Below are 16,377 nucleotides of genomic sequence, written 5' to 3'. Positions count from 1 at the left end.
AGCATTTTTAAAGCTCAGGTGCTGACCAGAAGACCGCAGGCTCAGGTCACGTGTGCAGTATCAAAAACGTATCGAAAGTGCGATATTTTTCGAAAGTATCGATACTTTTCAAAATTGTCAAAATATCGGTGTATCGAATATTTGGTATCGAGTATCGGCCCATCCTAAAGAACAACAATGGCGGCTCGTACGAGTTGTCAGGTGAATTCAGCTTCTAATTATAGCAGTCTGCGTAATCGTGTATAGTAGTTGACTTCTTCAACTCCGCCTGTGAAAGAGACTCACGAAACATGGAGGTAGACGGCCACGCAAAAATTAAAGCACACCACGACGATGCTTTTCGGTAGGTTATTTTATGCTACGTAATAAACTTAAATTCGCAGTGCATCGGAAAAGAAGAACTTACAGCTTAACTTAAAGCTCACCAATAATGAAGGGGACGTGTTTTCCATAGCAAAGATGGACTGAGGAAACCCTTATGCCATGGTGACATTTTATTGATACTGGAAAGTTATTGATTTCCACGAGTTCGTTTTTATTAAGTCCTGTGTATGTAGTATTTTTGTTAAATGTAATATTTAATTTGACACACGTTTTCCTGAATTTTTTTAATTCATTTTGTAATTATAAGCTAAGTATTTTGCGACTTGATCGCCTGCTTTAATGACTGGAAGGATGAAAACATTGGCTTACGTAAGGAGCAATAAAACTGCCTAGATCAATTATGCTGAATGGCAATGTAATATTTAAATGTAAGCTTTTTGAATGCAACCAATGTGTTTCTGACAACTTCTATTTTGAAGCATTTAAAGTGTTTAAGAATAGATACGAGTGAAGAAAAAAGAGGGTTAATGTGCCAACTGGCTTGATGCAGATGTGACAATTGATCAGCATCAATCAATCAATCAATCAATCAATCAATCAACCAACCAACCAACCAATGAGCCAGTCTGGAAAACATGTATGTTACGCCGAAGATCTTCGGCGTGGAGCTCGATAATTTACGCCACTTCTGGCGTATTTCAAATACGAACTTTCCAGTGTGGCCAATGAGTCAGTCAGTCAATCAATCAATCAACTAACCAAAACTATAGCAAAACTGCCAGAGAGTGAGTTAAAAAAGTTGCATTTCAATTTATGGGGAAAAGTTAAGCAAGCTATAAATTAACAAAGGTTCATGCTTACGTAATAATAGCATGCACTATCAGGTTATGGTGTGCCTGAGAAGTTTGGGAAGCATGACAGAAGCCCAATAGTTGCCCAAAACTCTAGCTTCTTGAGTGCTCTCCAAACTTCCCAAATGCACCATAACCCAATAGTGCATAGCTAAAAGCATGAACCATTTGTTTTATAGCGGCCATTGCCGGTGGAAATGTTCACCAAAACCTGTGTTAGAAAAATAGTTTTCTGGTCAAGCGATATGCTTGCACTACCAACATGCAACATTGGATTATTGTGCCTGCTTAGGTATGCTAAATTTGATTGCTGAACCTGCTAGCTATGTTATAACATCAAAAAAATAAAAATAAAAAAAACTCTAAATATGTATTTATTGTTATTTTTTAATATAACCATGTTAGTTTGTAAATTCATTTTCAGTTATATCAATGAGGGTCTCAAATTTGACGAACAAGGAAACAAACAGAAGGCTCTTCAGTTTTATCATAAAGGTACGCAAATTATCATATACACTGTACTTTCTCAAAGAATTGTTACAGCAAGGCGCCCAAAAGTGTGACCACTTTTAATTTATTCACAATCTTTCGTGCAAATTTAATCCAAGCAGAAGTCAACTGCAAGCTATCCACGGCTTTTGATTGGATTAAATCTGCACGAAAGAATGTGAATAAATTAAAAGTGGTCACACTTTTGGGCGCCTTGCTGTAAATTTGGAAATTCAAAAACAAATCGAGATAAAAATTATGAAACAACTTCACTGTCACTGTGATGGCAGTTTTAAAAGTTAGTAGTTCATGTGTTGTCTTGTCTTTTAGGCCTTCGAAGTCTTGTTGTGGGATTGAGTGTATATTGCAGTGGTTCTGGACCAGGATGGGAAAGGACTAAAGAACTACAAAAGAAGATGAAATCGTAAGTTTAATGTGCACTCTCTATACATTTCTAAGCTGTGCTCTTAGAATAATTGCAGGGTGCCCAAGGGCTCTTACATGTGATGCAAGAAATCTTGGGTTCCCAGGCTCGCTTTTAAAAGCAAAGTAATACAAGTTGTCCAAAGTTAGTAGGTTGCCTGTTGCACCTGGACTTGCTGGAACTATGTTAACATAAATAGAATGATGTACAATGTACTGCATCACGGTGTATTTTACTGCCATATTTATATACATGTAACTATATATGTGGCAGAGTGTGCATGGTATTACGTATTAGGAAAAAAAAACACAATATGCCATACCCATCAAGGAATAGCATGCTGCTTTGGATACAAATGGTACTGTTTTACCAAATGTCTATAGAATAAGGGTCTTGTGCAAAAATTGGTACTCACCTGGTGTACTATTTGCTAGCTTGTTGCACTCATCCATAAACAACATGATTGCAGTAACATGTGTTTTAGGAAAGGGGGCGGGGGTGATCTTACTGTCAGTAGCAAGGACATGCATTGCATGCAGATAAGCATGGAGATGCAGCTCTTTGTACACATTTAATTTTGCTGGCCTATAATATGATTATGGTGTAGTTCATTTGTTCTTGAAATTTGTTTCAGGGCCAAAGAACAAGTAAAAGAGAGAATAGAATCTTTATCTGCAAGCATGAACACTGCTCCATCAGCCCCCAGTGAGGCAGTGGTTGATGGTCCAGGTCAAAATGGACATCTTGCTACTGACGAAGAACTAGAGGCATGTTATTTAACCGATCAGGAGGGAACTTCATGGGAAGATGTTAAGGAACTTTTGGTCTTGGAACACAGTATGTTGCAGTATAATCATCTTCAAGTACACTTTAAGACCTTGGAAATGCTTATTAAGTCTCTAGTTTTTAGCAAGATGCTATATTGCTCGACTGTTTGGACAAACACGTCGTCCTTGAACATAAAAAATCTCCAGCTAGTCCAAAACTTTGGTTGCAAAATTGTTACCAACTCAAGGAAGTATGACCACGTGACACCACTTCTCCGTCAGCTGAACTGGCTGCCCTTAAAAGAACTACTAGCCTTTAGAGATTTAGTATTAATGTACAAATGTCTAAATAATTTAGCACCCAGTTATTTAAGCAACAAGTTTTGTAAAAGGTCTGATGTTCATGGACGAGAAACCCACCAACACCATTAAGCTAATGCAAATTCCTCAGTTCAGGACCGCAGCAGGCCAAAGAACATTCACATACAGAGCCGTAAACCTATGGAACAGGCTTGATATTAAATCACTGTTCTCTTTTAAAACAAACCTTAGGAATCATCTTCTTTTAAACTTTTAATCATTACTTTATTTAATTTCAATTTTATTTGTAAATATTAGAGTTAAGTAGTTTTTATTTTTTATTGTAAATAGTAACTGAAAAGCTCTGTGGGGAGTTGACTATTAAAGTTCTTAATATTCTTATTCTTAATGTTAAGCCCTGCCTGCTGGTACCAACTTTTGTAACTTAATATCTAGCGTTTTGTACACTGTGTGAACAGGATTATAGTGCTTGAAAAAAAAAATAATTAAAATAAATAAATAAAAGGCTAGCTTACCATTTGACCATGTAGCTCTCACGTTTTGCTTGCCTGGGGCAGTTGCAAGCATGTAATAATAATAATAATAACAATTATAATAATAAGTAAGTATTAGGAGTATAATTATACTAAAGTCTCTATGCTCTTACATTATAAATATATACAATATAAAAAAGAATGTATAAAGATAAAAATGAAAACTAAAAAGTAAACATATATGTTAAATAAATTAAAATTGAAACATACAAGAAAAACACTTAAATTTATAATTACTTAGGAACATCTTAGCTAAATTTTTAAAACATGTCAAAATTCTTGCTAATCATATGCTGCTTGGCATAGAAATTCAAAGCTTGGGTGCTGCTACCTGAAACGACCTATCACCGGTTTGTGATTTGGTTTTGAGCTTTTTTGGGTTAGTTTTTTTCGCTTTTGGATTTTCCTCACCCTAATGAAGGCAGCATTGCCGAAACATCAGTATACTTGTACCTAATTTTCTAGCATCATAAACAATTTAATTTATTATCATATTATTTCATAGCACTTTTTTGAGCCTGCATGAGATTCCTAATTATTTTGTAATTTGCAGGTGTGAAGATGTTTTTTGTCAGTGGTCAAGGAAGTGTCACAACACTGTCTCAACCTCAAACCCTACATGCTTATCAGTTTGTCAATTACAATGCAGGTAATTACTGTACAGTGGAATAATACAGTTGAACCCCTATTAAATGGCCACCCAATTCAAATTGGCCACCCCCTATTGAACAGCCAGTTGCCAAAGTCCCAAAACTATGGTCAGGATAATACTGTAGATAAGACCATCATTTCAGTTAGCAGGGCTGACATCAAGGGGCTACCAAATGACTTTTTATATGTTAAGTTTGAATTTTCCAGGAGAATTCATGCTCCCCAAAAAAGATTTATGTTTCAAAATGTTCTTGGAGCTCAGTAGTGACCCATCACTGGGTGGGGCTTATCCCAGTCTCCATAGCATTATACATGTACATGTATATGCAACTAGAAGTATTTCAGTCTACTTCTCCTTGTGTGGGATGCTAGTCCATTGCAGGGTTATCCCTACCTATAATTCCCTGATACCCACTGAGTCCAGGGTTCAAAATAGCAGCCGGCTGTCGGCGGTAGCCGGCACTTTGACGACACTTGCCGGCTACTACTGAAGAAATAGAATATTATGCCTTGATCGGCCAACTGAAATCAAAGTTGCTGGAATGTTGAAGTAAACATTTCATATCAGACAATAAAGCAGCTACAGGGCTAGAGAGTGCGACTCACTGCGTTTTAATGCGACCAAAATTTCATCTTTGGCGACTAGAACTTTTGGTTTTACGGTTTTACATGTTCAACTTCATTTCTGTGTTAAGAAAAATAACGGGCTGCTCCACCTTCTCAGGTATTTTGTCCCTCCAGAAAAGTATATTGAAAGATCTTATTTACTTCTCAAACACTCAAAATAAGAAAAGAAGTCACATTGCTCCAATCCATTCTTTTGAAATGCCGTAAAACATTCCATCACTTCCGAAAGCTTGCAAAGGGCTGACTGTGTTTGAAATCGCCCCAGATTACATTGCAAACCTCTGGGTACGTCCCATAGGTACGTCATGTATGCAAATGGATTGTGTCCCTTGAAAATGCATGGCTCTTTTAACAGCCGGGAAAAAAATGAGCCTTGACAAAAAAGCTGACAAATTCAGGCTAAAAACAAAATTTTATTTTGAACTCTGCACTGTGGTAGACCTTGATGGAGAGGGGCACTATGAGTGTAAAGTATTTTTCCGAGAACACAATGCAGTGACCCAGGCCATGGCTTAATGTAAACTGCTTGATCCAAAGTCCAGTATGCCAACCATTAGGCCACCACACCATGCCGGCCATTTTTTAAATGGACTTTAATTTATTATATAATGCATGATCTAGGTCTGGCTTTATCATTCTAGAATCCCATGATGCACCAGCATTCCTGCAGTGTGGAGCATGGATGTTTCCAATGGTCCCTGGCAGATCTCCTGTCCTGAACACAGAACCTCACACGTACATGTTCCCCGACATCACTATTGACCCGTCCTCCCCTCAGGCTTCAAAGCCTCGACCCCAGAAGGCATTCGCTTCAGTGGGTTTAATTTTAAACCCTAATATTTCCTCCATGGAATTGCAAAGGTTTGAAAGAATTTTGAAGTGCTATGCAGATTTTCATCACTATACTCCACCCAAGTATTCTGAGGAAGAGGGCCGAGATGTAGATCAAAGACGAGATGAGGTAGCAACACCAAGTGTTCCTGCAGCAGAATCTACAGAGGAGCATGGTCCTTCTATGGCTGTGGCTGTAAGACCAGGTGGTGATGTTGTACCGGCTGATTCTCAGGTGTGTGTCTGTCAACTTTGAACAAACTTTTACAATACTGTTAACTTTGAGAAACCTGAACCAAAGATAATCTCAAACGCAACAAGCTTTCTGTATTAATGACCCCTGAAAGTCAAGAAGATTTTGTTTCTTTTGATTATAATCCTCTTATGTTGTCATGTAGTTTTTGGCTGCATTAATGTTTCTCCTGGGGGAGGGGGTGGGAGATGGGGGCAGACCTACTATAGGTTGTATAGGGATGCTTGTCAGAAAATATGGGAGTCCCCCTCCCTTCCCCCGGACATTTTATATTGTCACAGACTTTTGAGGATTGTTTGATAGTAGTAAAGCTTGTTTAGAACTTGAACTTTATATCTTGAACTTTATTTTGAACTTTATTATTTGTTTTTCATATATTGTTAACTACAAATTGTTTGGAATTTTATATTTTTTTGTTTTTGTGCTTTTGTTTTTGATGTGCCTAATTTTTACCATATCATTCTGTAAAATCTCTTCCATTATAAACTGTACAAGATCTAGACCAACGTTATTATTGAAATGTATTTAATGATATGGTACAGTTATGTAGTGATTTTTATATTTTGAAACAATTGGTTTTTTACCCTCAGGTTTAGCTTTGGCAATGAAACATTACTTAATGTGTGTATTTTTATTTTTGTTAAACTTTGATTCTCGGAAAAATCATGGGGAAGAAAGGTTTCTAAGGTATGCATGTAATAAATGCCTGTAGTTACTAGCTGACACTAATGATTCATCTGGCCTATCTAATCTTTGTGTTGGGAACATACTTAAACTTTCTTTTGTTCTGGATGTCTTGTGATGTTTTAGGGCATTGAGATTGGAGCAGAGCTTATAGCCTGGGGACTAACTAAAGGAGCAGAAGTAGGCAGTCATCTAATGCAAAAGGTATGGTAACTGTGTTTTCTTTGTACATTCGCAATTTTAAGATGTTGTAAAATACATACATTATGCCTAACTCAAGATTATAAATTAAAGGCGCAACAATAGTAGCATTGCTTAGTACAGTATTTCTTGAAAAATTACAGGAACCCTATACATGTAAGTAAGGGATAATGGCTAACAATGGTGAAGATGAATCACAGATCACGTTTTTAAGTTTAGCTCTAAATTTGTACATAAATTTGTTACAATCTGGAACACCTTTAAACAAAATAGCTAATTTCTTTCCAAGGAATCGACTGCTACGTAGGCTATTAAACAAAATATGAACGGCTTTCTGTCACTTAATGACAATGTTAAATAAAGCTTTTTCAGTTCCATAAATTGATGATATTACTGTAAAAAGTTATGGATTTTAATATTGGGCTTATATTTTCAACCACGCAGGGCTCGGCTAAACTCAGAGAAAATCTCAAACCAAATGAAAAGCCGGTAGAAGTTGAAGAGAAGGTACAGGACAATATTCGACAAGTGAAGACTGTTGCAGGTACGAAATGAAGGGCAGCATTTTAGTTTGTTTTAGTGTTTGTCTTTATTTTAACTGAGGCAGAAAAGAAAGTCAGACATTTTGGTTTGATTTAGCATTTGCTAGCCTATTCGATTAAAAAAAAGATAGGTTTTTACCCAGTCGTGGTTCATGCGCGTTTTCCCCTGCTTTTCACCGGTTGCACGTTCTTGCTTTGAGTTCCGATTGGCTCATTGTGTTTCTGCGCTTATCGTCATTGGCTAGACGTAATTATTTCTTTGGTTTTGGTTTAATGACGTCATTGTAAAACCTCTTTATGAACGACTGAAATACTCGCACCTATTTTACTTTTTCGCTGATCTTCTTCGATATGTTCTCATCACAAGGTGCTGTTTAAGCCAAAGTAGATGTTATAAGAAAACCTCACGATTATTGTGATCATCTGAAATACACATCCATTCATTATTTGCCACAAATAAACAAAGCAAATGTAGTTTTGTGTCTCGTTGTTAGGCATGGCGTGTCAAGTGAGTGGTGCTGTGGTCGCGGCAGTATCAGCCATGACACTCGAACTGGGAAGACGACTTGCTCCTGTTATTGTGGAGAAAGGCGGAAAGGTTTGTTTTTAAACAGGATACTCTGCCCCCTTACCTCCCTTTGATATCCTCTCCGTCGTGTTACCAACATGACGGAGAGGGGACAGGCACTTTAGAGGGAGATTTTCTGGCGGAAATGAAGCGTGAGCCGGAACCACGTGTTCCCGCAATCGAATTGACTCATTCCCAGTTTATTTACACATCTTTTGACGTGCTAAACAAACAAGGCGGATCGAAATCCGCCAATCACAGCTCACTAGCATGACCTTTTGACTTGTGGGCTCATTTGCACGAAACCAACATCGATATGAATCGGTGTTGATTGCCTCATTTTAAACAGCACGTCAAAAGACGATGTTAAAAGATGGATGTAGAAAGATAGCTATGCAAGGAACACTGAAAGCAGGTGAAATGTTTTTTACTTAACTTCAAGCACACATTAAAGTAAAGGTTTTTCCTTTAATAGTTAGTTAGTTAGTTAATTTTGATTTTAAATTAGTTAATGTGCTAAATGTCATTCTCGTCCCCATAGCCCTTTCGTTTCTCTTAGCCGGCTGGGTCTTGGCACAAGAAAACGAAGGGCTCTGGGGACACAGGATTTCCAGTCCTAGATTCTAGGACTTCCGGTCTTCATGTATGCAGTCATGACGTTTCAAAAGAATGTATGAGAGAGTCGTTACGTTTTCGACTTCCGTAGAGGAATTCTTTGTTCCAAACAGCCAATCGAAAAAAATCGAATTAATTGAAAAAACCTTTGTCCCCAAAGCGTTTCGTTTTCTCGTGCCAAGCCGGCTAAGAGAAATGAAAGGGCTATGGGGACGAGAATGGCTAAATGTTTGTATAAAATGGGTAAACTGTATATGTAACGTAACCATTTATTGTTATGCACAGTAGAATCCCGATTTCACGAACCTCTGAGGGAAACGAAAATTGGTTCGAGAAATCAGGGGTAAAATAACAATGTTTGACTGTGGAATTAGGGAAACAACTTTTGATTCGGCGAGAAATCGGGTTTCCACTGTAACTGCCTCTGATCAGTCTCTTTTGGGGACGTAGCTAGTTATGCAACGCTTTCGAGTGGTATACTATGGAATATCCCACGTGTCAAAAGGCTCGTGTGTATACCGAGAAAATACAAGTGACAAGTGGGATATTCCATATTATTAAATTTTCAGCCACGGATATTGCATTTCTAGCATTCTGATTGGTTCACTCAATCCCGGTTGTCAGCTCGTATACCTTAGTTTGACCTTATTTGGAAAATGATTGCGTTACTTTTGCCAAGCTTAAATTTTTCTACGGGAAGCGACAGTTCCATCGGAAAATGGTTAAAAGACAGCAAATTTGGCGAACTTTATGAACAAGAAATAATCAGCGGTGCCTACCACAACCACAGAAATGCCATAGTAAAATTAACTACGCAAAACAAAAGGATTGATGCGAAAAGTTTAATTAATAACACTTGTAAACACACAACAAGAGCGAGTCAATAAAGTAGAAAAGCAGCAAATAATTTACGAAAGAACGGCAAACTGACACAGTTTCATTCAGTGTACGTCATAAAACTAGGCTCAGCACTTCCGTTAAGTTTGTTACCTTTCAATCTTGGTTTTGTCCTTTTATACTTCAACAAACCTGTTCCACTTTAAGCTGAATTTCGCTTCAAATAATATAGCAGTCTTGATGACAGCCGTGGAGCCGTAAAGAAGTACAATGTAAACACTTGCTTCGTTCGACTTGCACAAGACTTGTAGTTTCCAGAAAAGCTTTTGCTTCGGATCTTCTCGTAAATCTTAACTGTTGTCACAATTTCCAGGATATTTAGACGACTTTAGAGGGGATTGTTCGAGGAAAATCTTGGAAAGAAAACTCTCTGGCTCGCTTTCCTCGTATGTTTCATTCAACTCAAGAAGTGAACACCGCGCCAGAAATTTTCGCGCCTCCTCATACTATCACTTCGTTTACATCAAAATGAAATGTCCAGTCGATTTAAACTTGAGAAGAATTTAATAAAACAATTATTCCATTCGCCCTTGTTGGATACGAGTCGTTATAGCCAACTCGGCGCTTCGCGCCTCGTTGGCTATTTACCACCTCGTATCCAACGCGGGCTCATGGAATAATTGTTAAGTATACCACGAGAAAGTGTTGTGTAACTATTTTATACCATGCCATAGAAAATACGCTCACTAAATTTCGTCGAGAATACAATCGCAGCGCATGATGGGAAGGTTGGGTTGAATACCGTCGAATAAACAACGGCTTTCCTGTATTCTGATTGGCTGTATTTTCTATGGCATGGTATAAATGTATGTATTGTAGCTTTCTGTGTTGACAGTGATGCGATTAATTTGTTTCCGCTTTAGGCTTTGCCAGACTCGATGAAGAAAAAAGACGATGTGGACGGTAAATCTACTATGGATGAAGTTGTTAAGGTTGCAGTCAGCGGAGCAAGAGGTACAGTGGACTGGAGAAAATGAAGGGGCTCTGTTATAACTCTTTAGATTCTAGCATGATTTTGAGAGGTTCAAAAACACCCAGTATTTTATCGCTGACATTAAATGAGGGGGGTAAATAGGGGTACGCGAATCTGCCGATCCGTGCTATTTTTTTGGCCAAATCCGTAAATCCGCCACTATTTTTGTTCAAATCCGAATCCGAATAACTTGAAAACTTTGTGTGGTTTAGTTTCATTACGATGGAGAGTAGGTGTTTTTTTTTTTTTAATGAGTTGTGTTTTATTCCTTGTTTTTACGACAATCTCACCAATTGCAACATACCGACAAAGACCGACCAAAGTGATCCGAACTCCGTTGTAGTATCCACGATCAAAACCAAGATTCTTAGCTTTTCTGCGATCTGCTGTATTTTCGCTGGTCCGCGAATGTGCTCAATGTATCGCAAAAAAAAAAAATCACAATCCCGGCGCGTTTCAAGGCCAAATCCGTCGATCAGAGAACCTATTCACCACCCCACCCCTTAAATGAGCTTTATCCCGATATTTTAAGTCAATTCTCTCCAGTACAAAATAACTTTCAGATTAAAGCAGACCTCATAATAATAATAATAATAGTTTTCTGAGGAAAGAATACATTAAAGAAGTGCTTATAAACTTAAAGAAGGCAAGGATGGTTATGGCTGAGGCAGATTAGGTCGGATTATCAATGGGAAACCTAAAGAAAGTGCGATTAAACTTTTCAGTTGAGGGTGGTATCTGCGTCACGCAGATTAAACTTTTCACAGCCGGTTTCCACAGACCAGGATATGGTCAGGGGAAAAATAAAATTCTTCCTGGTTAGGAAAAGTCAAGGAATTTAATTTTGAGTCAGAGAAAATTGAAACTTTTATCAGAGAAGTCAGGGAATTTTGAAAACTGATGTCTGTAGCAACTATGTTTCAATTATAGGAGAGTCGGCCAAACAAGTCATGTTTAAACCACGTTTATACTTTTGCTCCTCGTTTATTCAAAATGTAAAATACATTCTAGCGCTCACAACAAACGATAAAAAAAATCAAATATCAAACAAAAAAAGAAAGGGGAAAAAAACACTCACTGTAGTTTGGAAACATCAGAAGTCCAAAGCAGGATTTCAGTTGGGGGGTTGGCGGTTTGGGAAGGGGGGGGAGATGCTTGATTTACCAGGCTGGGATTAAATGCCAAAATGTCCGTACTTTGTGTCTCGACTTCCCTCTTCTTCCCTGTCTGTGCGGGTTTTGTTGTCAACGAAGATGATTAGACTCGAGCCCCTCTCTTTTGCTCGGCTGGCTGATTTTGTTTTTGTGTCGAACCATAAAATTCTTCCGTGTTTTCAGATTATTCAGAACGTGGCTACTGGGTAGTTTAGGTTGGGAATTGGGAACGATGAATCTGTTCGATTCGTGCCAATCCCCCTCGTTCGGTTTGTTTGATTTTTTTCTTGATGTTACATTCGGTTCTGTTCTTGTTTAAACAGGGGCGGCCACTGTGTACTTAGGTCTTGAAAATTCTTGGAGAGTGTTATACAAGAGTCTCCAACATGCTACTGTCCAAACAGTAGATCACAAGTAAGCCCTGACACGTTATACTATACCTGATTGAAGAATCGTTGACCCATGAAAAGCATAAACCATGTACGATGCGACCCAAATGTTTACTGGGAAATCGAAAAAAAAAAATTGTTGTCTTTGACAGAATAAGCATGATAATAAAATAGGTTGCTTAAATCATGATCCTAAGGCTCTCAAAGAAAGAAAATGTCTTGATTATCACTAAAAAGAATTTTACTAAGCTTACCAAGGCTGTCTACCCAGAATACCATTGTGTCATATCGTTCACGGTTTATGCTTTTCACAGGGTCGACGTTTCTTCAATTAGGTATATATATAAAATAGACTATCGCGCAAATAAACTTCGTATTTGTTAGACTATGAGCTCAAGATTTACATTAGCGAATAGTCAACAGGGCATGTCGAGCTAGCTTCTGCTTGTAGGAAAGGTAAACGAGTAGTTGAACAGCTCTCTTAGAGTCGATATCTGTCAGATGAAACAGAAAACGAAAGCGCAAGCAATCAATAACAAATTCACGGATTTGCGATAGTCTACGAGTATGTGGTAATGTAGTTCTCTTCCTTGTTATCAGTGAAGTTTTAATTTAAGTATTCGTCAACTCTGTTTCCTTACTCCTCTGCCATACCCCTTACTGGGTGGTGAATGGGGGAGAGGGGGAATGGCTGGTTTGCGAGGATTGCGAACAATAGTCCATGAGTATGTAGTAATGTAGTTCTCTACCTTGTTATGAAGTTTTTATTTAAGTAATCGCCAACTTTGTCCCCTTACTTCTCTGCGTACCCCTTACTGGGTGGTGGACTGGGGAGGGAGAGGGGGGAGGGGGAATGGCTGGTCTGCGAGGATTGCCAACAATGGGAGCGGTTTACTATGTACATGTAGGGCCTGGCTGATTAGTTGATCTCCCCCCCCCCCCCCCGGACATCCCTCCAGGCGCCCATCTACGATCTTCCATTCAGTGTAATGCAGTTTGATGTAAAATATATTTCTTGATTCCTTCATTTTCCAGATATGGCCCAGCAGTTGCTGAAGCTACAAACAATTCAATGGGAGCTGCGGGGTTTGTTTTACAGGTAAACGAACAATCTAAAGAGACAGGTCTTTTGCAAAACAGAATAAAGTGATTTCCAAAAAAAGATCATGGAGAACATTGTCCATTTATCGACAGCAGTGATTACGGCAGTTTCTTTGATTTTCTTTTACTACGCTCCGTGATTGGCTATGAAAAAACCGTGTCATTTATAGCTACTTGACCAATCAGATGCAAAAGCAAAACCGATCTACGTCACTTGCGTTTTCCCGCCCTTGGCACTGGTTACTTATCTTAGCTACGAATTTTTATTGGTTCTTCCATGTTTATAGATTGTTTTTGTTTGTGTAGAAAACGTTACAAATTAATTATGTTGCCTTTTTTCCTTTCATTTTGTTTTTACACAGACGTATTGGAATGTGGAAAATATAGGAATCAAGTAAGTACTTTTATAACAAGGGAAAATGACTAAAGAAACCGATCTCTTATAATAGCTTGTACTTCAGTTTGTTTGAAATCAATATCAACTGCTCCTTTACTAGTCTCCTTCGCAGCCTTTTGGGGGAGCGTTGAGTGACATCCCAAAACAACGGCTGCGAATTAGACTACTCGTTAACTCACGCCCCCCCCTCAGGTTTTTGCTGTATGCATACTCAGGGCCGATTATTGGTCTAAGTAAACCATGTCTAAACACAGTCTAGTTCCGGTCTGCGAGTCTTGTGTAAACTTCAATTTAAACATAAGTCTGTAGGTCTATCTAAGATTTTATCTAAGCTCACAAGTTCTTGAGACTGATTCGCGACACCGTTTAATGAGAACGTTGCAAGACGCCAGGAATAATGGGTCCAACCCATCATTCTTCGCGTCTCACAATTCTCTCATGAGGAAATTACCTGGGGCGAGGTATTTCTTGAAGGACGCCCTCGGGAGGGACAGTGGGGAAAGGAGCAGACGGGTTGAGGAAAATCCCGAGGAACCAGGTGAAACTAACCCTTTACTTGAAACATTTCTTTTCAGAGCTCTTGCCAAAAAAACTGCGAAAGACACGGGAAAAGAAGTGGTTAAAGAAGCAGAGAAGAAATATCTAACCGATGGAAAACAACAGGAGTAGACTGCTGTATAAAATAATATTTCATACAGATCAACAATATCATTTTTCCTTCAAGGATGTCAAATTTATTAAAAAATATAAGTAGTCACTGGCGCGCATGTGCTACAAATAAGCGGTGCTTTTCCCAAGATTAAAGAGCTGTCAAGGGTTGATGGGAAAATAGATCTTAGAGTTAATATTGGGTGCGAGTTCCGAATTTAATTCCAGTATTTCAAAATACTGTTTGACGGTGTTAAAATGATATAGATATTTAATTAATAATTTTTTTACCTTTTGTATAATTTGAATAAACATGCATTTTCTTGCATCAACTCTGTGGTTCATTATTTGGCTCTGGCATGAGTGAGAGGTGAGTCTCCTTTTCTTTTCGTCTTAAAACAACGGAAAACAAAACCTCGCTGCTGTGAATCGCACGATCAACAATCAAAATGGAAGTGAAAAGGCGTTGCGAGCCAAATAATATTTGTAAAATTATTCCCTTCAAAAGGGCAGTGTTGTAAAAAAGAGTGTTAAAAAAGGTACAGCCTGCATACGAGCCTAGTGACCAACCAGGCTGGAGCTTATCCCGGTTTCAGTTGCATGAAGCGACTAGGAGTAATTCTACACCCCCCTGGACGGAATGCTAGTCCATCGCAGAGTTACCCCCAGCATGAAATTCGCCGGTACCCATTTATACACTTAAAAGTGTCTTGCCCAAGATCGCAACGCAGTGCCCCGGCCAGGGCTCGAACCGAAGTCCACCATTAGGCCCCCGCGCCTCCCTGGTAAATCACTCAGCTGTATTGATAGTTTTCTTTATTTCTAAATAGTATAACATGATACGAAAGAGATAAAATATGTTCTTTCATCGGCCTTTACGATTTATTTAATAGTCTGCAATTTAATCTAAGATGATTAGGAATGGTCTTCCGTGAGACAAAACAGCTATGTCCACATTATTGGACCCTTTGTTCTTTGTTACCATGGTGACTGTCCCTCAATCGTGACGCAGAGGCGCCATCAGCAATTGAAACGCGGACCAGCCACCTGAATCAATCAATGTCGAAGAACCCAGCCAGTTGTCGTGAGCATGTTTTGGCGGTGATCGCTTGTAGAAACTACCCTGGTTGACGCCGTACAATTCACCATCCGCCATGAAGAAAAGGTGCTGAAAACCGTCCCAGCCCCCGGAGCCAATGAGCTTTGAAGTTCCTAACCAGTTGTCATTTGGGACTCTGGGAGGGCACCTCTTGTAAAACTTGCCATTTTCGACGCCGTACATGCAAGATTCCATGTGGATCAAAGAAGAGGAATTTGAAGACGTTCCATCCACCTGATCCCACCAGTGTGGCGGATCCAAGCCAGATATCATGGCTATGTGATGGGGGAGCCCGCTTGTAGAGCTTACCGCCTCTCACGCCATACAGAACCCCTTCCGGATCAAAGAACAGAAACTGGAATGCGTTCCATCCTCCGTTTCCGATGCGCGTTGCTTTATCGATCCAAATTGTGAGAAGCAGAGGGGAGAGGTGGTGCTTTGTAGAACTTGTCATCCCAAACGCCATATAAGGTACCATCTGGGTGGAAGAACAGATGTCGGAAATGGGTCCAACCCGATCTTCCTATCATTGTGGCTGTTCCGCGCCAGTCCGACGTCAGCCGCACTTTTGGGAGGAACTCTCTTGTAGATTTTCCCATTATTGACGACTCCAAAGAGTTCCTGCTGCTGCACGGTGCTAAGGAAAAGTCGATTCGCCTACACTTTTTTTTCTCAAATTTGAAGACTTCATCTTTAGTAGAGCGTATTTCTTAAGGTTGCGATCGGGGATTTTTATATACTCGCTGGTCACGCGTAATGTTTGACTAGTATGGACTAGGGGAAGACACAAGGCCTGGGACTGAGAAAGGATGTTCTCGCATGGTAGTAACGAAAACGAAGACCCCGAAAACGAAGACCTAAGACCTAAGACCCATACGAAAACTAAGACCCATACGAAAACTAAGACCCGTACGAAAACGAAGACCCGTACGAAAACGAAGACCCGTACGAAAACTAAGACCCATACGAAAACGAAGACCCGTACGAAAACTAAGACCCAAAGACATGCATTCGTTTCGCTCATGCCAGGGTTTTGAA

General features: G+C 39.3%; 1 protein-coding gene and 1 pseudogene across 1 annotated transcript; one reads left to right on the top strand and one right to left on the bottom strand.

The window, feature by feature from the left end:
• Positions 1-170: 170 nt before the first annotated feature.
• Positions 171-14,572, top strand: LOC144660769 (spartin-like). Its single transcript, XM_078521496.1, has 15 exons — positions 171-343; positions 1,600-1,670; positions 1,995-2,088; positions 2,723-2,925; positions 4,263-4,358; positions 5,629-6,054; positions 6,730-6,758; positions 6,882-6,959; positions 7,401-7,500; positions 7,993-8,096; positions 10,442-10,532; positions 12,029-12,119; positions 13,130-13,193; positions 13,558-13,589; positions 14,168-14,572. The coding sequence occupies exons 1-15, from the start codon at positions 291-293 to the stop codon at positions 14,259-14,261; spliced, it is 1,626 nt and encodes a 541-aa protein (XP_078377622.1). The 5' UTR covers positions 171-290; the 3' UTR covers positions 14,262-14,572.
• Positions 14,573-15,237: 665 nt separating this feature from the next.
• LOC144659319 (uncharacterized) overlaps positions 15,238-16,377 on the bottom strand; it is a 2,465-nt pseudogene continuing 1,325 nt past the window's right edge.

Source organism: Oculina patagonica, chromosome 7, assembly GCF_052425735.1.
Source record: "Oculina patagonica isolate OP01 chromosome 7, crgOcupat, whole genome shotgun sequence".
Classification (NCBI taxonomy): Eukaryota; Metazoa; Cnidaria; class Anthozoa; order Scleractinia; family Oculinidae; genus Oculina; species Oculina patagonica.
This window is presented reverse-complemented; position numbering and strand designations above follow the sequence as displayed.